Here is a 24,072-nt window from a genome sequence, read left to right as displayed (position 1 = left end):
CGCCAGGTACATCACCAGCGCTGCTTAGGTAAATATATCCTAATCTGTTTATGTTTAGGAGATATTTACTGTTTCTACATGAACCCGTTATTACAGGCTTACCTGTAGGTATAAATACAAAAAAACACCTTTACTACCATTTTCAGCTGGGAGTATAACAAGATATTTGCAGTCTGTGTGTATTCTCAATGCTAACACACCACTGAAAACTCTCGTCCAATCAGCCTCACACTGCAGCCACGTCTCTACAATTCTCAGAAGGCAAGCATAGCATGGCGCCCAAGAGCCAGACATCTCAAGCAAGAGAGGGGTTTCTCGCTCTTTGATTGGAGGGTTGGGTCTCGCGATATTTAGTGATCCCTGCCAGCGAACGAAGCGTGTCAAGCATTCCAAGCATGTGACTTCCTATTTTCGCATAGAGGCTCCACGAGCGAGCCAATCAGAGCGCCCAGAGGCGTGCCCGGGCGGGAGATGAGTGTGAACCCTCAGTGCTCTGTCTCAGTGTGAGAAGAGCGGCCGGGCAGGTAAAATGGCGGCTTGGGGTGTATGAGTGCTGAGTCACTCCAGCCTGTGGGGCTACGCTGGGATGCATGTTATAAGAGGGGGCTTTTATTTTATGTCGCACCTTGTCTTTAGTTGAGGTATTATTAAAGAAGAAAGCACATAGTGTAGAAAGAAATGCGCTTCTCTTTGTGTGCGCCACAGCCAGCTGGAGTTTATAATATGCTGACTAGTCTGAGAAGAACATTCTGGTGCTCGGCCAGCATGAGCAATACAAACCTATGCAGAGCCTTTGTGCTGGGCTAGGCGGGGCACTAGCTATGTGTTGTATGTACGGTATATAACAATAAGGCCTCATGCCCACACAGGCTGTTTGAATTTCTCTGAAAGCCTTTTACTCCTGACAAGAATAAAGCCACGTATTGCCTGCATTGCCAAAAAAAGAATACTTTTTGGCTATTGGAATGAATGAATGCCCAAGTGCTAAACCATCTAGCTTTATCTGACCGAAAGCTCATCTGTATATGCTGGTGATGGGTATTTTTTTCTGCCTGTGAACACTCCTGTTCTGATACTCCTATGTAATGCACGGACACGTGGGCTAACGTCAAGGTGTGTTTCTGGCAGAATAAAAAGCGAAATGCCTGTAAATGTCATGTTTTATAAACCCTAAGGCTAAGTTCACATGTACGCTTTTTGGGGCGTTTTTCTGCTCTAGGATCAGCTCAAAAAACGCACAAGACATTAATTTCAATGGCCCCTGTTCACATCTGAGCGTTTTTGACATTTTAAGCAAAACGCTCAAAAAAAATACAAGAGCTTCTTTTTAGGCAGATTACAGGCATTTTTATTTTTTCCATTGGTCTCTTGTCAACCTAAAAACGCCTATATAAAGCAATGCTGAGATGTGAACGTAGCCTTAACCACTTAAGCCCTGGAAGATTTTACCCCCTTCCTGACGAGGGGGTATTTTGCGATTCGGCACTGCGTGAATTTAACGGACAATTGCGTGGTCGTGTGACGCTGTACCTAAACGAAATTGACGTCCTTTTTTCCCCACAAACAGAGCTTTCTTTTGGTGGTATTTGATCACCTGTGCGTTTTTTTTTTTTTCTCCATGCGCTATAAACAAAAAGAGCGTCAATTTTGCAAAAATAACAATGTTTTTCACATTTTTTATATGAAATTCCCCAAAAAAATGTAAAAATCTAAATTTTTTAACATTTTCGGCCAATTTGTTTTATGCTACATATGTTTGGTAAAAAAAAATCGCAAAAAGCGTATTTTGATTGGTTTGCACAAAAGTTATCGCGTTTACTAACAAAGGGAAAGATTTTTGTCATTTTTTTTTGTTAACGAGTAATGGCGGCGATCTGCGATTTTTTTTTTTTTTTTTTTTTTTTTTTTTTTTTTTTTTTTTTTTTTTTTTTTTTTTTGGGACTGTGACATTGCGGCGGACAGATCGGACCCCTGATTGACATGTTTGACACTTTTGGGGTTACCAGTGACATTACTGCAGTAATCAGTGCTATACATATGCACTGTTACTGTAAATATGACACTGGCAGGGAAGGGGTTAACTGTATTGGAGGGGTTAAGTGTGTCCTAGGGGCGTGTTTCTAACTGATTGGACATGGCTACTGATGTAAGAACAGAGATCAACGGTCCTACCTAGAAGAACCGTCTGATCTCCATTCTTATACAGGGAAGAATGACAGGCGGCTTTGTTTACATAAGCCGCCTGCCTTTCTTCCGGTGTCACGGACGATCGCGAGTGCCCGGCGGACATCGGGTCCACCTGGCACACGTGTGGGGGGGGTCCGTGACTGCGCCTCCGGCGGCGCACGCTCGCTCCCTCCCTAGACGTAGTACTACGACGCTTTGCCTGTGAGGGGCTGACCGCCGCAGTGAATAGTCGTGCGGCGGTCGGCAAGTGATTAAGTAAGGGGATGCAGCAAGGAGGATCTTTGTAGATGTTGGGGGTGACTTGCTGCATGTGTGTAGGCTGGCTCTGTTATTGTGTGCATGTGACTTTACCAAAAAAACACAAATTACGTCCTTTTTTATTTTTTTATTAGCTATAGAGATGAACAGAATTCGTATTCACGTCCTGCCGAGTAGAGGGAGGCTGACTCCGGTGTCGAGGACCTATGAAGCCCTTTCCTGTGCCTACACGCACCGTCCATGCTCCCAGCCGCGCATTGATGGCTATGAGTTCTGCATCAAACACATCCTGGAAGACAGGAACGCTCCCTACAAACAGTGCAGCTATGTCTCCAATAAGAACGGGAGACGCTGCACTGTGGCCGCTCCTAAACCTGACAAAAAAGATGGGTAAGATTTGCCTGTTTTTTTGCCTTGATCTGAGTGTTTAGAAATGGCGTAGACATGATTATAGGTACTTGTATAGTGCCATCAATTTATGCAGTGATTTACATATTTATTATATTGTGAGGAAACATGCTATGTGTTTTTAAAAGGAAAGGTTTGTCATGTCCTATATAATGAAAATGCAAAGATTTGTTTGCAGGAAACTGCACCAAACCCCTTCTTGACTATGAAGACAGACCAACATTGTAAAAATACTTGTTTTATTAAATTGTATAAACATTTAGAAAAACATATAAACATTACATGCGTAAGCAAAAAAGGAAATACGTTCCCTCCCTATAACAGGTTTTTAGTGTCATTCTTTCTTGCCAGTCCATAACCCTGACATAATGGCTTTACGTTGGAGTTATTTTCTTGCAACTCTGCTGTAAGTTAGGGAGCGCAAATTGCTTGCCTTACCCCGGACGCTGACAACCCAGGTTGTATAATGACTTGAAAAAAATTAGGGACCATTACATTATGAAATCTATATGAACAGTGGAGAGTTTAAAGCGATTGTAAACCCGAAAAAAAAAAAACCTGCAAGACAGGCATAATGAGCTAGTATGCATCGCATACTAGCTCATTATGTATTACTTACCTTAGAACGAAGCCCCGACACGGACCCCTGGACACTGCTGCGGGCGCTGCCATGATCCCTCAGCGTCTCTTCCGGGTTCGGTGGCTCCGGCGCTGTGATTGGCCGCGGGAGTGATTTTCCAGCAAGCTCCCGGCAAGGAAAGCTGAAGGTCCCCCCGGACCATCAGAGCGCATGCGCCGCTCGTGTGAGCGGCAACATGCACTGCAAATATCTCCTAAACCATGCCAGTTTAGGAGATATTAATTGTACCTACAGGTGAGCCTTATTATAGGCTTTCCTGTAGTTAAGTGTCAAAAAGCGGGATACTACCACTTTAACAACCTTTAAATTTTGAAATTCCACAATATGTCTGCATGTGTAGTCAGTATTTAGGTAAGTGAAATGATTAAACTCTTCTAGTATCAATGCTGGGTTTCTGGTGCACAAGTTGTGACTAGTACATAGTGTAATTGGTGTTTGCATGTGAAAAAAAAGGTTTTTAATCTATTGGCTAGCATAATGTCCTCCTGGAGTCAGTTTGTATATGAATCCTCAGCTAATAAGAGTACCTACGTGGTGGGATATCAGTTGTGAGCAGGCCCTCAATAAGGTACCTGCTATTAGGGTTAGCAATCATTTTCTTTGGAATGCAATTAAAACCCCTCATTTTATGGATGCATTGGCCTGAAAAATAAGAGGGTGTTGAGCATTAGTGTCTAGGCAGCGAAATGGATGATAAATTTGCTGCAAGTAGCAAAGCCTCTTGACCTGTATTTGAGGGGAATTCAGGCCCTAGGCATATAACAGGTTCCGGTTTCTTTGGTAGGGTATGGTAGTAGCAAACTTTTTAAAAGGGTTTTTTTTTTTTTTTTTTCTATTTTGGGATTTTGTTTTCTTTCCCTTTTTTGATTATATAAAAAAAAAAAAGATATTCATTACCATTTACCACCAAAAAAAGTCTTAATTTCTCCTGGAAAGAATACAAGGTATAATCCACCTGGATGCAGTAGTTGTGGTGATATGTATGCTTTTAATAACATGTCAAAGTTGCAAAATTGTGTTCAGGCATTAACCTTTATTTTACCCTTTGTCACTAAGGGGTTAAGGAGTCAAAACTTAAATTTTATTTTGCAGCTGTAGAAAATAATGGATTGGAGAATTATTTTTAAATACTAAATGGCTTTATATGTAAGCATTAACCCTTAGAATGCAAATATGCGGCCTTGGCTTTAGGGGGTTGTACCGGGGTGATGCCTGCAGCTAGAGGCATCACTCTGGTACCGTAGTTTAGAGCCAGTGGTCAGCTTTCTTGTAATGACAACCGATGCTGTCATTACAAGGATCGGCAGGGAATGTCCTATCCCCCCTTCCGCTGCTCGCCCGGGTCTCACGTCCCACCGGTAGACCCGAGCGACCGCCGGTGAAGAGCCGAATTCGGCTCTGATCGGGTCTCCGATGTAAAAACCTGAAAGCGATGTCATGACAGGTACTTGAGCCCTAAAGGCCCTAGGTTTAAAAAAAAAAAAAAAAAAAAAAAAACTGCATTCAAAACAGCCAAACTTGGTGTCTTGAATGCTTTTAAGTGCAGAGGAGGGATTTGGGGACCCTCCATAAAGAGTACCTGTCACTGCCTATTACTGTCAGAAGGAATGTTTACATTCCTTGTGATCAAAATTCGTTTTTTTTAACCTGCCTGGCGGTAATCCAGCATGTGGCTTGGGGTTAATTTTCAGTACCAAAAGCGGTAACCCCGAGCCACACTCAGGATTACCCTGTACTGAAACTTACCCTGTCCTTATGATCCCCCAATGTCCTCTGGCGGATGTCGGTGTTCTATCGGATTCTGCAACCGGAAGTGACGTTCGGACGAGAACCTACTGCGCATGCGCTATGCGTTCCAACATGGGCACTATGGGTTTCAATAGCTTTCCTAATGTGACCCAACACGAAGAGGCAGCAGATATGTTCTTACACCCAAGCAACTCTTGAATTTCAGACTGGGTTTGTCAGTAAACTCTCCTTGTATACTGAAGTAAACTATTTCACTATATAATCAGTTTGTCGCTGAGCTGTGCGGGAGGGGTGTACCAAGATGGACGTTGCCACCTTTTACCTGCAGGTTTCTCGCTATATTTATTACAATAGAAAAGTAATACTGTTCAGTCTATAAGGTCAGTTTACTGGTAAAATCTAAAATTCAAGACTTGTGTGGGTGTACGAAAATGTCTGCAGCTTATTTGTGTTCTGTCACATTAGAAAAGCTATTGGAATGCATAGCGGCATGTTGGAGCGCATGCGCAGTAAGTTTTTTCTTTTGGTTACAGAATCAAATGGGTAGCGGTATTCTGAGAGAACACCGGCATCCGTCTTCTGGGTTCCCTTCCCTGCAAGCAATACGATGCAGGGGGCGGAACTGGGCAGGAAATTAAAAAAAGTACACATGACATGATACATTGTAATCTGTTAGGATTACATTACTGTGTCAAACCATTTCACTTCAGTTTTGTCCCTAGTGCTTTGCCCAGTGCCCTGTCTGCACTGTTACTGTTTTTTATTCCTTTTATTTGTATTAATTATTTGTTCGATTTTTTTTTTTTTTTTTTTTTTCTTCACTTTCACATTCCTAAAGAATTATAGACCTACAATATAAAACAGATTTCCATGCAAAACAATTTACCGCCTTGACATTCAAAAATACTAACCTAATCAGACCGCCAGGGAGATTAAATGAATATTATAAAAATAAAATTATGGGGGGGGGGATAGAGCATCAAGAACCTCTGCTCGCACGCAGAAGGGAACCCATACGCAAGTCGTGCCCGCATGTGAAAACGGTGTTCAAACCACACATGAGGTATTGCTGCGATCGTTGGAGCGAGAGCAATAATTCTAACAAAGGACATCCACTGTAACTCTAAACAGGTAACCGTTAAAATGTTTTAAAGCTTCGCCTATGGATATTTTTAAGTACCAAAGTTTTTCGCCATACCAAGAGTGTGCAATTTTAAAGAATGACATGTAAGGTATCTATTTACTCCATGTAACATCTTTCAAATTCTACAAAAAAATTGGGCTAACTTTTTTTTTTTTTTTTATTCATTCATTCATTCATTCATTACAGTGTTTTTCTTCACAAAAAATGTGTTTGAAAGACTGCTGTGCAAATACCATGTGACATAAAATATTGCAACGATCGCCATTTTATTCTCCAGGGTCTCTGCTAATAAAATATATAGGTTTGGGGGTTCTAAGTAATTTTCTAGCAATAAATACTGTTTTTACCTTGTAAGCAACAAATGTAAGAAAAAGGCTTAAGCTGAAGGGGTTAATAGGCACTGAAGACGCTAACAATTTAAAGTTTACACCTGCTGCAAAATAATGTATAGTGGAATGTTGTCAATAGTTAATACTGACATTACTATTGCAGTGTTTCATTCTGTGCTGAACATGCACGAAGAAATACACTGGCTCTTCAGGCTCAAATGAAAAAGTCAACCACAGGGCCAACCAATGAATCTTTGCTGTACCAGTTGAGTTCCTATGCACGTGGTGAGCTGGGCACCCAAAACCAGGAAAGCAGCCGAAGCGAGTCAAGCCGTATACTTGGTATATTACCCACTTTTGTTATAATATGAAGATGTTGTCAATATATTCAGCTCCTAATTTGCTCAGGTCAAAAAATGCATGCCATTTCTTCCTCTTTACAGAAAAATTATAGGCAACAATGCACTGTGTTCAGGGTTGATTTATGGTAATATTACTTTTTAATGGAAGAGGTTACAACCATACTACTAAGGTAGAAAAATATATACTGTGGGAGTTGGGGCTAGATGACTCTCCTCAAGGAGTGCACATTAGAACTAGATTTTAGAGGCTAAGGTCACCATTTGGAGCATGTTACACCTGTATTTAGGGTGTAACATTCTCCCGCACCCCAAATCCCCATGGTCTACAGGCACCTCTGAAAAAAATAAATGCACATTTCGAATTCCTTCATTGACGGACACAGCTCCTGATCTTCTTAACCATTGGGTTATACTGCCCCTACAGGAGTAGGACACTAGTCAGAAAAAGACTGACTACGCCTATAAGCAGTTCCAGAGTGTATACTCCTTCTCTGCTATAGGTACTGCCTAGTCAGAAGTATGGCCCTTGCTGGGATCTTTGGTCCTGGCAGATTTTTTTTTCCCTTTTTTATTTCGATCCTTTTTTCTTTTTCTTTTTTTTTTTTTTTGCAAGATCTACAAGCAACTGCTGGACTGGGAGACGAGCTGGATAATCTAAATCCAGTGATCACCCCATTCTGGCCAGCGAGTATGTGCAGACATCAGCTCTGCGCTAGACATCCCCCACATAGCCCCACAGGACAGGGGCAGACCTGCAAGTTAAACGACTTGCGCGGTCGCATACGACCGGGTTTTCGGCCTGTGTTGCAGCGTTCCTGAAGAGGAGTTTGTCTGGAGTGGTGCCTGCCTGGTTCCTGGTATGGTGAGCAGTTGTTTCTTCCCCCCCCCCCCCCCCCCCTCCCCCTGTAGGGTCTTGGGGTGGACGTGGGCCCCTTCATGGAATGGTCAGACCCCCAGGTTCCCCTCCATCCCGTTAGGCACCCCCCCCCTCATCTGTGTCTGGTGATCCCTGTGAGCCATCTAGGTCTTTCTCGGTGACTCGGGTCTTGACCTTCCTTCAATGGGGGGTTGAGCGGAAACTGGCTCGGAGTACCATCAAGGGCCAGGTGTCAGCCTTGGCGGTCTTCTTTCAACGACCGTTAGCCATGCATTCCCTATTGCATACCTTTTTCTTGGGTCTCTGGTACCACCTTGGGACCTCAACCTGGTGCTCCCAGTTTTCCAGAAGCCCCCCTTTGACAATCTTCAGGAGATTTTCCTGCTTACGCTGTCCCAGAAGGTGGGCTTTTTGGTGGCAATCGCCTCTACGCGCAGGGTGTCGGAATTGGCAGAGTTGTCCTGTCGTTCACCTTACTTGGTGGCTCACAGAGAGAAGGTGGTTCTTCACCTTGTCCGTCATTCCTTCCAAAGGTTCTCTGATTTTCATTCGAATGAAGACGTGTTGCCTTCCCTGTGTCCCAGGCCAACACATCTGAAGCAAATTGCTTTGCATGCGCTGGATGTGGTTCAGGCAATTCGGGTGTACCTAGCAGCTACGGAGCCTTTTAGGAAGTTAGACTCCCTATTTGTGCTCACGATGGGCCTCGGGAAGGACTGTCTGCGTCTTCTGCTACCATTTCCAGGTGGATTAGACAGACTGTGACTCGGGCCTATTCAATCAAGGGTTAGGTTCCTCCTTTCCCTGTCAAAGGCACGCTCAGTGCCTCCTGGCTTTCCGTCGTCCGGCATCTGACGTAGGTTTGCAAGGCTGCCACCTGGTCGCCAGTGCACACTTTCACAAAATTCTATAAAGTGGATGTGTTGGCATCTGCAGATGCTTCTTTTGGCCGCAAGGTTTTTGCAGGCTACTGTTTAGAGGACCTGGTCCTCTGGAGGGTGTAATGTTTCAGGTGGGCTGGTGTGTGTGTGCCTGTGTTTTTTTTTTTTTTTTTGAGCTCCTTTTACCTGGTTGGCTGTGATTTAGCCTTGGGGATTTTCTTGCTGTTCCCACCCCTCATGTTTGACACTGCTTTTTGACTTCCCAATGGTTATGAAGATGAGCAGTGAACGAAAGAGAAAATGGGATTTTCGACTTAACATAAAATCCATTTCTCTGATGTTCATTGACAGACACAGCACCCACCCACCCCTCTGTGGAGTTGTAATTCTTCTGACACTGCTTGTAACAAAACTGAGTACCTATAGCAGAGAGGGGGAGTATACCCCTGAGACTTCCTTTAGGCGTAGTCGGTCCTTTTTTGTTTTCTTCTGCCTAGTGTGCTACTCCTGTAGGGGGCAGTATAACCCAATGGTTATGAATATCGGGAGCTGTGTCTGTCAATGAACATCAGAGAAATGGATTTAATGGCAAGTCAAAAATCCCATTGTTTTTTTTTTTTTTTCCCTGCCAAAAAAGATGAACTTGGCCTTTTACTTTGTAAGTTTAGTGAAATCATGACTGTTTCATGTTCTCATGCTGAAATGATGCAGCCCTAGGGAAGTGTGTTGTCTTCCTGTTCAGTACCATGAAGATTTTTCTTTTTGGGTAGTAAAATCTCCAGCAGTCGCATTTGGTTATGCTGGCTGTAGAGGGGCACAGTTCAATAGGGAATACTATAACCATATTTATCCAAATAATGGCGTGGATTTTTTTTTTCTTGTGCTTACTGCCTTGTAAGGAACCAGACAACACACACAATATTGCTAAAATTGTTATAGCAACTGTGTGTTGCTGTGGTTTACAAGTAGTACCATTTTTATCTACTGTATTGGTTTAGTGATTGAAGTTGTAATAGCAGTCTTATATTGGGAATAATTTTATTTTTATAAAGTAGACGAGGACAGCTGCAGTGATAGCGATCAAGAGGCAGTCACTGTGGATCAGACATGGATGGGAGACCTTGACAGTGAAGCGGACAGCCTGGACAGTGATCAGGAGGACCCACTGAAGTAAGCATGGCTTCTTTAACTGTTCACTTTGTTTTTTTGCTTTTGCAAGTAATCTTGGCATAGTATCTGGCTACATTCAATTGCTTAACAAAAGAAAAAAATAAATATAAATATATATTCTCTCTCAAGCCTGCATAGTTACAAGTATGTTTGGCAACACATTTTTACACACCCGTTCTGCTCACAGGTCAACTACATGTTGCTATCCCTCCCTTAAAGCGTTGGTAAACTGCATTCAGGGTAATGTCATAATGTGCTAGTGTGCACCGCATACTAGCACTTTTGACACTCACCTGTGAAACTGATCCCTCCAGAAACTCCTTGTCACCACTGACAGGGAATCCATCTTAATCTGGTCTTCCTCCATTTCGCAGGCTCTGGCCGTTTTGAATGGCCGAGCTGCGATAACGTCACTCCCGCAGCACAGGTCTCTCAATGGACAGTATGTGCCTGCTTCACATGTAAATGTCTCCTAAAGGGTGCACATCTAGGAGATATTTACTGTATAGGCTTGGCTCTAGGTACAAAACAGATAGTTTACTCCCACTTTAGGATCTATCAACTGTGTGCTCATTCATGATTACGTTAATTTAGCCACTAAATGATTTAGAGCTCCCATTGTCATTGTCTTAAGCTGAAGAATGCTCTGCAGTTAAGACTGTAGGCAGTGCCGTGTTGGCTCTACACCACAGTCATAGAGGATAGCAGTGTGCGTTCATTAGAACATCCCCAGCTTCAACCACAGGCCTTGCTGACAGTAGCAGTGACCGTACTTGTAACCCTCTTTCCCAACTTGTATTTGCATGCAGCTCTTTTTCCTACCAGCTACATGGGTCAATTACAATGCCATGATTTCACTTTTAAAGCATTAGTGGATCTCAAGCCTAATGAATTTGTTTACAGTATAAACAGACAAGAAAATAAAAATTCCTAAAGCTCACCATAAAGAATCTTGTGCTCCTAATTGTAAACTGTATATCCACTTTTGGTAGGTGCTTGTGATTTCAGAAGTGTATCCATAGAAGTTGCCGACTGTTGATGTTGGGTGACGGCTTGCTGGACCCCATCGTGTTATGCTAGGCATCAGGATAGTTTTTCCACCCAGAAACCCATTCATCTCTTCTTTTGTGCATCCTTTTGCAGACAGCAGATACTTTTCAAATGGCAACTTCCTTGCCCTCCATCCTGGAGACTGGTGCTTCAGTTGACGTGCACCAAGTAACATGAGAAATTATTATGATAATAAAAATTTTGTGTGGGTACACACTACCTGAATCTAAGCTCCTCCCATGTTTTTCTCTCTCTCCACACAGCCTATTCCCCCTCATCGTATATGGTATTCTGAAGGGAATATATGATTACTATAAACAAGTGCACAAAAGCAGTATACATGGAACAGGTTTCTGGGTAATTATAAAGTATAGTCACTGGGGAAGGGGATTTTACAAAAACTATCCAGAGTGGAAACAAGGTAGGTTTTAAATATGCACTCGCTAAGACTGTGGGGCCTTAACACTGAAGTGGAACTTTTTGCTTTCACTTAAACAAAAAAAAGTAAAACGCCAATGGGTTCGTTTGAAGCCACTATATCTTTTTTATATGGAAAGTATACACCCTTCCCCCATGAACAGCAAGATCTGAGATAGTTTTATTTTTTTAATTCTCTCGAAAATGTCTCCAAACAGCTAATTTTATATACACCGAACAAAATTATAAACGCAACACTTTGTTTTTGCCCCCAATTTTCATTAGCTGAACTCATAGATCTAATACTATGTACACAAAAGGCCTATTTCTCTCAATGTTCACAAATCTGTCTAAATTGGTTAGTGAGCACTTCTTTGCTGAGATAATCTATCCACCTCACAGGTGGGGCATATCAAGATGCTGATTAGACTGGATGATTATTGCACAGATGTGTCTTAGGCTGGCCATACACTATACAATTTTCTTGTTCAACTTTCCTTTAGATTTACCAAAACCATGTAATATAGGGTCAAACCTAAACACTTTCTATTTGTATGCAGTCAGGCAGGCCCTTGCACTACGTAGTTTAAGGTAAATCTAAAGGAAATTGAATAAGAAAATTGTATAGTGTATGGCCAGCCTTAGGCTGGCCACAAAGGCCACTCTAAAATGTGCAGTTTATTCACACAGCACAATGCCACAGATGTCGCAAGTTCTGAGGGAGCGTGCAATTAGCATGCTGACTGTAGGAATGTCCACCAGAGCTGTTCCCCCATGAATTGATGTTCATTTCTCTATCATAAGCTGTCTCCAAAAGCATTTCAGAGAATTTTGCAGTACATCCAACCGGCCTCACAACCGCAGACCACGTCTAACCACACCAGCCCAGGACCTCCACATCCAGCATCTTTACCTCCCAAGATCTCTGAGACCAGCCACCCAGACAGCTGCTGCAACAATCGGTTTACATAACCAAAGAATTTCTGCACAAACTGTCAGAAACCGTCTCAGGGAAGCTCATCTGCAACCTCGTTGTCCTCATCGGGGTCTCAACTTGCCTGCAGTTCGCCGTCTTAACCGACTTGAGTGGGCAAATGCTCACATTCAAAGCCATCTGGCACTTTGGAGAGGTGTTCTCTTTGCGGATAAATCCCGGTTTTCACTGTACAGGGCAGTTGGCAGTCAGTGTGTGTGGCGTCGTGTGGGTGAGTGGTTTGCTGATGTCAAGGTTGTGGATCGAGTGGCCCATGGTGACAGTGGGGTTATGGCAGGGCTCAAAATTTAAAGTCCTGAGCTACTAGCCAGGCCTTAAGGGTTACTCGCCACCAGTTGCCCCACCCAACTCCTACCATGCCCCGCCCCTAAACACGCCCTCATAAAATCTCATGAAATTACACTGTTAAATGTTTTTGCATTAATGCAGAAGTTACAAAAATAACGTTTTCAGTGCTTTCAGTGCAGCCTATCAGTGACCATCGGTGCAGCATCATCAATAAAGCTTATCAGTGCTGCCTCGCCCGTGCCCGTCAATGCAACCTCACGTCAGGATGCACGTGTCGCATGGCTCAATCCATTGCAGGCCGCGCGTGTGATTAGACCCAATAGGGCCTGCACGTGTTGGAGAGCAGGCCAGCCCTATACCAGGACATAGAGTGCCAAAGTAGTATAATGCCCAGTGACAAACTATATCGATTGTAAACTGCATCCAGACCCAATATATGTGGCTAGGACGAAGAAAAGCCAGGGAAGGAAAAGCAAAGCATATATCCGTCCCCAAATATTGTATGGTGGATCCATGGAGGACAAAAATAAAGAAAACAAAAATGAGATGGGTAAAAAATAATACGAATAAATAGTAAAGTGAAAGTGAGCATGAGTAAATATCGGCAGCCTAACTCTTCCATCTTTGCAGATAAATTTCCAGCAAGAGAAAACATGGTATCGATACAGTATATAGGACATATACGGATACATTCGGGTGTATATAAAAATGTATACAACATGATGCATGAATATACATGAATCATAGACAAGCTTTCGATTAAACCACAAAGGAGGTGAGAAATGGGAAAACCAAGAGAGAAGAAAGGAAGTGCAATCATGGATTCACCTAAAAACCTGGCCGGATAATGACAGAGCACGGATCATCCCATTGTAACAGCTTTAATTGTAATTGCCGGGCGCTCGCCGACACACAGTCCTGCCTCCTAGCCCGGCTTCTTTGATGGACGTCACACGTCCTGGTTGGCCAGGTGTTCTGTCTTTCAAAGAAGCCGGGCTAGGAGGCCGGACTGTGTGTGTTGGCGAGCGCCTGGCAATTGCAATTAAAGCTGTTACAATGGGATGATCCGCGCTCTGTCATTATCCAGTCTGTCTGCTGGCTAGGCTTTCCTCTTCCTATCCTCTCTTCTTCCCCTGAGCGGCTCCCGGAGCAGCCCCACGTTTGCTCGCCCTAAATAATTTTCTACTCGCAAAATGCAAACAGGCGAGTGGAAAATTTGAGGGCTGGGTTATAGCATGGGCAGGCATATGTTATGGACAACAAACGCAGGTGCATTTTATTGATGGCATTTTGAATGCACAGAGATACCGTGACAAGATCCTGAGGTCCATTGTTGTACCATACGTCCACGACCATCCCCTCATGTTGCAGCATAATGCACGGCCCCATGTTGCAAGGATCTGTACACAATTCCTGGAAGCTGAAAACATCCCAGTTCTTGCATGGCCAGCATTCTCACCGAACAGGTCACCTATTGAGCATGGATCGGCGTATACGACAGCGTGTTCCAGGCCCTGCCAATAACCAGCAACTTCGCACAGCCATTGAAGAGGAGTGGACCAACATTCCACAGGCCAGAATAACAACCTGATCAACTCTGCGAAGGAGAGGTGTTGCACTGCGTGAGGCAAATGGTACTAACTGGTTTTCGGAAGACCTTAATACAGTAAAAGTGCAAGTTTTTGAGTGACCTTTATTGTGGCCAGCCTAAGGCATACCTTTGCTCACTAACACAGATTTGTGAACCCATATTTGAGAGAAATAGGCCTTTTGTGTACATAGAAAGTCTTAGATCTGTGTTCCGCTCATGAAAAATGGTGGCAAAAACAAACGTGGTTTTTTTTTTTTTTTTTTTTTTTCAATCTCTATTCAGTGTAAGTCCCAAGTTTTTTGCGCTAGACTCAACCCAATGTCAGGTTGGTCACATTAAAACAGGAGTGAGAAATAAGCCTAGATGGTATGAAATCTGAAATGAACAGAACCCCTTAAATATCAACTCATCTACAACATAAACATATATTGCATGTATCTCCTCTGGAAAAGGCTATAGGCTCAGCCACCCAGATATATGAATAATGTATAACCTAGTGGACATCATGAGCTGTGGAGTAGTACACATACACTTTTTTGTTAAAGCTTTAATGGGACTAAAGCCTAGTACACATTGCTAGTGTTGTTGTGTTTTTTTTTTTTTTTCTGTCATTTTATTTTTTTCTTACCCTTCACCCCAGCGGGCTGAACGGGGAAAAAAAATAAACCTGACCGCTCAGGTCAGATCCGCTGTACTAACAATCTAATAGTACAGCGATCTCCCCTGCTGTTCTATTGTATTCTGACATGGGGACGGCCCCTCTCCAGAACCCTCCGGTCAGCACCCTCAGTCAGTGGAGTCGGTCGGCAGACCTTTCCCAGTCATTCCTCTTTGTGCCCCGTTCGGCTTGCTTCTGTTGGACCGACTGCAGTACACACAGGCCGAATGTTGGACAGTTTCTTGGACCCAGGCAATACCACCTGAAATTCGGCCCTTGTGTACAGGGCTTAGCATGGTTTCTCATCCTAACTGCCTATCTTGCTGTCCATGAGTGTGCTCCATCTTCCCATGAGACCCAGTTATCTATCCAGCTTGGCACTGCAGCTTCATCTAGGCAATTGACCTATGACTGGATAATCTTAGAGGAATAATTTCAGGGGAGCAGCATAGCGGCTAAGGGAGATTAGAACACTTACCGGATTATGGACGGACGCAGTGGATACACTTCTGAAATACTAAAAGCTTAACAAATAGTGCATACATTGTTTACACTTATGAACATAAGACTCTTTATGGTGAGCACAGGAATCTCCTTTGTGTTCTTTCTTGTCATAATGGGTATTATAATTCAATGGCTAGGTGGTTAACACTTCCACCTGGCAGCACTAAAGGCTCTTGGTTTGAGTCCCAACCATGGCATGGCCTGCCCTGGAGTTTGCCTGCTTTCCCTGTGTCTGAGTGTTTCCCCTCACACTCCAAATACATGCTGGTAGGTTAATTGGCTCCTGTCTAAATTATCCCTAGTATGTGTATGTATGAATGTGAGTTAGGGACCTTAGATTCTCAGGGACTGATGTGACCATACAATATATATGTAGAACGCTGTAAAAAATTGTCAGCTCAATATAAGTGCCTATAATAAAAATTAGATTTGTAAGCTCACACGAGCAGGGCACTCCAAACCTTGTGTTGAATTGAAATGTAACTGTTTGGTTTTTTTTATATTGAAAAGGGAATTTGTATATGTAAACTTGCCTTTTGAGGATTGACATTTATCTGTTCCCAGCTCAGTAGATAAATGCTTTTAAATCAGTATTGGTGGACTTTATCGTCTATATTGGTTTGTGTATTGACTTCAGGGGACACTAGGTAGGGGTTTACTTAGTGGGCTTTTTTTTCTGAGATGTCACACTGGCTCCTTGAGCTTTGATGCACTACTTTTGTGTTTTTTTTTTTTTTTTTTTTTCTTTTTTGCATTTCTTGTATTGCTCTTAAATACCCCATCCCCCCCCCCCTTTTTTTTTCTTAGTGATAGATAGATAGATAGATATATATAATATAATATAATTAGTAAAATTTTTTTTTTTTTGTATCACTTGATGTAGGCATGCAGGTGTGTACACAGCAGAGGAAGTCACACTAATAATGCGTGAAAAGCTCATCCGTTTGCAGTCTCTCTATATTGACCAATTCAAGCGGCTACAACACTTGTTAAAGGAAAAGAAAAGAAATTACTTACACAGTGTTAAAGCTGAACATGAAAGTTTTGGTAAGTATAAATTTTGCTCTTAAGCACGCACAGACAACGTTTTATAAGCATTCCACTTTCCACCTTACATTATGCTGTTTAGTAAAGCAATAGAAACTGCGTTTTAGTCTGAATTTTCTTTTGGAACACGAAAATAAAGGCCTCTGAACTACATTCCACTTCCGAGGTCTTAACTACTTAAAGCGGTAGTAAACTCATCCAAGAAAAAAAAAAACCTGCAAGACAAAGGCATAATGAGCTAGTATGCATCGCATACTAGCTCATTATGAAACACTTACCTTAAAATGAAGCCTTGACACGGACCTCCGGACATCGCTGTGGGCGCTGACATGATCCCTCGGCGTCTCTTCCGGTTTCGGCGGCTCCGGCGATGTGATTGGCCGGAGCCGCGATGACGTCACTCCGGCGCATGCGCGCGGGAGTGATATTCCCGGCAAGGAACTCTGATGGCCCCCCGGACCTTCAGAGCGCATTGCGCCGCACTCGTCAGCGGCTTCATGCAGTGGTAATCTCTCCTAAACCGTGCAGGTTTAGGAGATATTAATTGTACCTACAGGTAAGCCTTATACACTTACCTGTAGTTAAAAGTGAAAAAAAGCAGGATACTACCGCATTAAAGACAAAGCCTTTTTCTGACACTTTTAAACTTAAAAAAAAAATCTGTACATTTTGCCAGACACTAGTAAATTTGGCGTTTGTTGCAATTTGTTGTCACGTGGTATTTGTGCAGCGGTTTTTCAAATGCAATTTTTTGGGGAAAAATACCTTTTTAATTGGGGGGGAAAAAAAAAACCTCCCTAGATATATCTATCCCATTATTTTTTTTTTTTTTTCTCCTATAAGGATGTTACCCTGAGTAACTACCCAACATGTCAGGTTTTTAAAATTGCGTAAGTTCGTGGAATGGCAACAATCTACTACTTAAACCTGCTCGGAACTCTTTCAAGAGACAGCCAGCCGCTGGCTGAAATTAATACTGGGGTTATGACTGATATCCTTAGCCATAAACCTGGAACCCCTACTACCCAGCTATACATACTTTTGTTAAATGGATAGAACAACACTCTGAAGATGGCCATAAACTTGTGATGTGTTGGGAAAATCTGTCCGTTGAGCATTTTTTTTTTTTTTTTTTTTTTTTATGCCTCAATCTGAAGAGCAAACACTTAGGCCCCTTTCACACAGGCGGACCATTCAGATCCGCCTGTCCGGTTTTTTGGCGGATCTGAACGGTCCCCCCCATGCATTCCTATGGGGCATCGGATGTCAGCGGAGACATGTCCGCTGACATCCGATCCGTCAAATCTGGACGGATGGAAACCCTATTTTCCATCCGTCCATCGGATCGGACGGCATCGGATGAGAACGGACCGACGGTCCGTTCCCATCCGATTTCCCCCATAGAGATGCATGGGGAACTGACAGCGGTGTCTCCGCACACAGCACAGAGAGACAGCTGTCCTCCTGCTGCTCAGCGGGGGATCGGCGGCTCGATCCCCCGCTGAGAAAAACGGACTCCGTCCAACGGACGGAGTGTGTGAAAGGAGCCTTAAAGTTGAATGTGCGCTAAGCAGACAGCTCTGGCCCAACCTTTATGTCAAAGGAAAGGGAGCAATCAGTTTGGAACAGCAATTTGAGGCTAGTGGATGTCTACAGAGGTTTTGGACTGCCTGCAGGAGTACAATTATTTTCTGACCTGATTATAGGGAGCTTCACCTGTCAACAATCATGTCTGTGGGCAGTATTCCATTCATAGCGGTCATGTACATTTCAGTGTCTGACAGGATGCATGTCGCACCTCGTTAATTACATCTTTTTTACATTGATTTGTAGTCTATTGTGGTCAGTATGTCATCTCTCTCCTTACTTTAGGTAGTAGTCTTCTTACTGGACCTGAAGGTCTGTCTCCAAAAGAACGTGAGAACCTTAAGAAACTAAAAGCGCTACGTAGATACAGAAAGCGATATGGGGTAGAGGCTCTTTTACATCGGCAGTTAAAAGAACGGCGTATGTTAGCTACAGAAGGTGTATCGCAGCAGGTAGGTCATTTTATTATATTGGAGCAGAGGTTGGAACTAATATATGTTCTCATTGCATCGGTCTAGGCTTAAATTTGGCACTCTTGTTTTCTCCCATAACCCCATTCTAAATTGTTCTTGCAGTATAGAGAGCTCTGAAATGTATTTTGTAAGCAAATTGTGTATTTGTTTGGTGATCTCCAAGAATTTTATTTGATTTTTTTTTTTTTTTTTATCAGGGTCACACGACCAGATCCAGTCAACGTTGCCTGGCCTTTGTAGAGGATGTGCGCTGTTCCAACCCAAGCCTGCCTATGACTAGACACTGCCTTTCTCGTATCCTTTTTGATTTGAGTAACGAGTTTTTATAGCTGTTACATGAAGTACATCTATTTTGATTTGTTTCAATGATTTACTAAAACATGTACACACATGTATTTACCGTAAAATATATTCTAAAAATTGGCATTACTAAACAAATTTTGGGTTAACGAGCTATACTTTACCAAGCAATTGTATATTTTGCTATGTCCCCAATTGGGAGGATTCACACCATTATCACCAGAACTCCGGAATGAAACAGACAGCAAAAACAGAGGAGACGTTTTAACACCTGCCACATCACAGGGATACTTCTTAATCTAAGCCTATACTGTGAAAGAAGATGCTGTATACTTTCCCTCCCGGTAGCTTGTGTCTTCAAACTCTACCGCTTTGCCAATCCATATATAGCGTTGCCATGCCAGTGTTACAGCAATGCACATTAAAACATATGTGCTGTGGAGTTGTTAAGCATCCCCTGTGGTCATTTTACACTCGACATAAGTCGCTCTAACAATCGACTTCTGTCAGATGGGAATGCTGGAAATGTTTCTTGATCAGCCGCTGGTCAAAGTATTCTGAGAACAGTGTCCTGCTGTCAGAATACAAAAGCACAGCAGAAAGGATTCCTCTTATCTACCTTGAATGTGTGGTTGGAGAAACTTGTTCATTTTGAATAATTATTGGCTAGCCCAAAGAAGCTCACACAAGGTCTTTTTCTGCTGATCATAAACTTCAGTGAATACCTTTTCTACACTGGGAGTCATCACTCAGTATCCTTGGAAAAAAGGATCCTTGTAGGACAAATCATATGAGCAAGAAGAAAATTCTGGTTGAGGGAAGATTTTGAGGCTAAATGCAACATCCTCTGGAATAAGGTTAAAGCAAGGTGTTACTCGGATAAAGTCTTTATTGGTTGATACTGGAAACAAAATACAGATCAGGAAGACTTGATACGGGTAATTGGAAAGGGTAAGCCTATCCCTGATCATGTGGGGAAAATCGTATGACCTACAGTTTTGGGGGTTAGAAATTGTGAACTTGAAAAAGTGATCTAAATGAGAGCTTGCTAAAAAAGCAAGCAGAGTGGATTTTTCAACTTTGAAACGATGAGTCCATATGGACTGAATTAAGGTTTTTCGTTTACTCAATTAACATAAAAGATAATTTGGAGGTATTGCTGTTTAGGAGCTTCCTGATTTTAGTAGAGAATAAAATAAGTGTACAAAAGTTATACAGAAAGAAATTGTAAGAGATGCAAAGTGGTTGTGGAAATGTAAGTAATATCCTCCATAGGGCACCAAAGTACACTATAGGTTTCCTTTTAGAGTGTATTGATTTTCCAAAAACATATCATGCCATTGAGCCCAATGACCTCAAACATAAATATGCATCATGATGCAAATAATATATCCTAGCTAATGAGAGAATTGGGGAACATAAATGATGGTTTGTCACATGGTGGAGGCGCCATTTTTTATTTTGAGCATTTGCACGGAGCACTTTTCTAAATTTAAAAAAATAAATTTGTAATACCCCTGATGTAGCAAGCTAGATCATTAAATTAAATTTGTGACACCTGTTTGGTTTGAGAATAATTTTTCCACTTTATATACGGGGCTTGGGGATACAATCAGGCTGGAAATGGGAGCTGTGGCATGTCAGGCTTCAGGAAGGTCAGCTAACCCTTCGGTAGCCACGGAGTTTGTATAGAACTTATGCCCCGTACACACGTACCGATCGTCGGCTGAAAATATTTGGCCGATTGTATGCTTGTTAGTATGATGCTTCCGACAGCCGACAGCGCATTTTCGGCTGAACAGAATCTGTCGTGCAGGCATTAAAATTTGTTTGCCAACACCAGAACGGCCGATTGTTCGCCAGTCAGTACAGAATTCGGCCGACAATCAGATTTGCAAGACTGGGCATGCTCAGAAAAGAAAAAAAGACAAGGAAAGTTAACCATCACATGGCATCACTTCTGCAGTCGGCTGTTGTTGGCCGACAAAATTCGTGTGCAGTCTTTTGCACTTTTCAACAGACAGCCCTGGACAAAAGACGGCCGATCGGTCGGCCGACGATCGGTACGTGTGTACGAGGCATTAGTCTGTGCCTGTAGCCAGATGAGAGATATTGCAAATGTTTTTTTTTTTTTTTTTTTACAAAGTGAGAACTGCTCACCACATGGTGGTATTTTCTAATTCTAGCCAGTTTGGACAATTATGAGTAACCCGGCAATGAGCTTATCTCTATTTTTTAAATTAAATGATATATTTGCTACCCATATGGTCTTGGCACATCCTACAAGTAGAATAGACAGTATTAGGAAAGAAGTACTTTCCAAAAAAGAAAATTTATGTGAAATACTACACCACTACTCTAAAAGAATGTGAATAACGAGCTGTACCTTAGATTGTAAGCTGCTTGAGGACAGGGTCTGATGTGAATGTAGAATACATATGTAAAATTCTGTGTAAATTGACCTGAAATATAAATAAAATGCTTATACTAGGACATTACTGATGTACATTAGAATGCATAAACTTGCTATAGCTGCAGCACCATCTAGTGGCTAAACGGGTCAAGGGACACAGGGGTTTCTTTTTTTTTTTTTTTTTTTTTTTTTAATATATACTGTACTTCATTTACTTGTAGACATCTGGACACAAAAAATTAAGGTGCCGATTCATCTGATCAATGGTTTTTCAAGAACTATTGCACTTTTCCCACAACCACCTATGTGATTCATACATTCGGGATAGGGGAAACTACAATCCTTTTCATTCTTCTTGGATATAAACCTGAAAAACTTTATTTCTTGGATATAAATGTGAAAAATAAACAGATTTTGTTTCAATATGCTGATTTCATATGTACATGTACAGCCTTTTTGTTCATTTCAATATTGACTGAATTCAAGACACCATTGATGTGTTATGACCTTGGCTGTAAACTGGGAGAACCGTATCCTATGTTATGCAGTGACATGTCAAATGTTTATGCAGTACTGTAGAACTCATAGGTCCCTTTTTTTTTTAATGGGGACCTCAAAATAAATGTCACCTATCCAACCAAAGTCTTTTGTGGGACAATGGCCCTGAATCAAGGCTGACAGCTTTTGTGGCTGTGAGTTTCAAACAGGAGCCTATAGAAATCCTTCCTTTGGTCTGTTGGCTGTGCGAATATACTTAAGGCACAGCACATTTCAGATGGAAGAAACAAAATGTTGGCTACATTATGCTGTCCAGAGCTGGCGCTTTAAATGGGCCTTGAGGCCCCGAGCCAGTAGGCAGAGCTCCCAAATTTGCCGTACAATGCTGACTTCATCAACCTGCCTACCAGCTATCATTAGTTGACATAAGCGGTCTAACTGCTCGGTTTCAGTATTGGGAATGCTGATGGAGCACACCACAGAACAATACACATCTATGGCAACAGGGCATTGAAGTGGAGCTTAAATCTGCAATGTAACAGCAACTATGTTACTCTAAGGTGTCTGCTTTCAGAAAATGTTTGGGAGTTTTACTTCATCTTTGTGGCATAAAAGAAACCTGCTCTGCAACAAAAGGGTTAATCATTTTGTAGCTGCTGACTTTTAATTTTTACATGGGGGGGGGGGGCTGGACCTACTCTTTAATTACTTTTAGATAAATTATATTAAGCAAGCTTCTTCTCCCTTTTTTTTTTTTCCTTCGGTGTGGTTCTACTACTTAGGCACCTGACGTGTTTACTAAAAATGAATGAATAGTCTGTTTCTAGGGTATCGGTTTGTTCTGATGTCTGTTTAGTTGTCTGTTGTAATTTCTTTAACCTCATCCTGAGCAGATATTTGTCAGGACAGCAATCAGGTTCTCTTTAAGATGTGTGCAGGCTCTGAAGAAGTTCCCTGTAACAAACCACTTCCAGTTAGCCTGTCCGAAGAACCTTGTTGCCCCTTACACTATCGTTTACCTTCTCCAATGTACAAGTCTGAGCCAGTGTTGCCTGCTCCAGAACAGATGGATGTGTCTCCCTTGGAGCTTTATTTGAGTGCGGCTGAATTGCAGCCTACAGAAAACCTGCCCCTTGAATTTAGTGACGTGAGTCCTGTTCTGCAATCTTCATATTCTCATTCTGATAATGGATCCAGATTCTTATGATTCTTTTCTTCTGCTAGGACCTTGATGTTGTAGGTGATGGAATGCAATGTCCTCCATCTCCTCTGCTGTTTGACCCATCTGCAGACATGGCCTTGAAGGACATTTCAAGAACACCAATTGACATACTGGCTGATGATACAGAACGGAACAGTACAAGTCACTCTTTACTCACAGAGTCACTGGTGCGATCTATTGGACAGGTATATGTCGTTTCCTATACATTATAGGTCACTATATACTTTAAAGTATACATTTCCCACATAAATGTCACTGTGATGGCTGAATTAACATTGCCCTAAATCAAGGCTGGTGGCTTGCTGTAGCTTCTGGCTTCAAGCAGGTGCATAAAATAACATCTTCCCGTGGTCTGTTGGCTGTGAAATTATTTTTATGACCAAGCCAATTCAGTTGGAAGAAATAATTACATTCTTAAGTTTTGCGTTGTATTGGAAGAACGTACAGTAAGTTACTAATATTGTTTCCTGTTTTCAGGGTCAAGTACAGTCACCAGAAGATTCCCATACGCAAATGACAGATCCAGTCAGTGATGATGCAATAACGCCAACAATCTCCACAGCCAATGGGAATGCAGAAAGTGCCTCTTTCAGTTGAGTTTTGCATTGTTAGGCATGATACCATTATCAAGTATTCTAACAAATACGTTTTCTCCTTTTTTTATATGAAGACCAGATAGAACCACTTAGTAATGTTAAGCTCCATAGTGACAAAACACTAGAGCACATTATCACATCTGAACTATATCTGGAGGCCATCACTTTCAGCCACTGTACCTTAAATAATAATAACCTATCTATAAATCCAAAAATAAAATTGGGTGGTTTTTAGGAAAAATGTGTTTTTGCTTTGTGTAATATTTTTGTAATGCATATCTTGCACCTCCTTGGACTTGGTGTGCCTTCACTTTTTTCAAAATGGCTGGATTCCCACTTTAACACATTACCTCTCATTGACTAAGTGTATGCAATACATGACATATCTCAGTAAACCACCATCTTCTAGAAAAGCAACCTCCTAACCTA

General features: G+C 42.2%; 1 protein-coding gene across 2 annotated transcripts; it reads left to right on the top strand.

Annotated features, from left to right (window-relative positions):
* The first annotated feature begins 374 nt into the window (after positions 1-374).
* Positions 375-23,671, top strand: KANSL2 (KAT8 regulatory NSL complex subunit 2). 2 transcript variants are annotated; one of them, XM_082248364.1, is made up of 10 exons: positions 375-524; positions 2,586-2,835; positions 6,879-7,057; positions 9,891-10,005; positions 16,391-16,554; positions 18,427-18,593; positions 18,812-18,908; positions 22,719-22,972; positions 23,050-23,232; positions 23,525-23,671. In XM_082248364.1, exons 2-10 carry the CDS (start codon positions 2,588-2,590, stop codon positions 23,642-23,644), a joined length of 1,527 nt encoding a protein of 508 aa, XP_082104490.1. In that variant the 5' UTR covers positions 375-524; positions 2,586-2,587; the 3' UTR covers positions 23,645-23,671. The 2 variants fall into 2 exon arrangements, with proteins under 2 accessions (XP_082104490.1, XP_082104489.1); XM_082248363.1 differs by having other exon boundaries at positions 9,888-10,005.
* The last annotated feature ends 401 nt before the right edge of the window (positions 23,672-24,072 follow it).

Source organism: Pelophylax lessonae (assembly GCF_965119305.1).
Source record: "Pelophylax lessonae genome assembly, chromosome: 2".
Lineage (NCBI taxonomy): Eukaryota > Metazoa > Chordata > Amphibia > Anura > Ranidae > Pelophylax > Pelophylax lessonae.
This window is presented reverse-complemented; position numbering and strand designations above follow the sequence as displayed.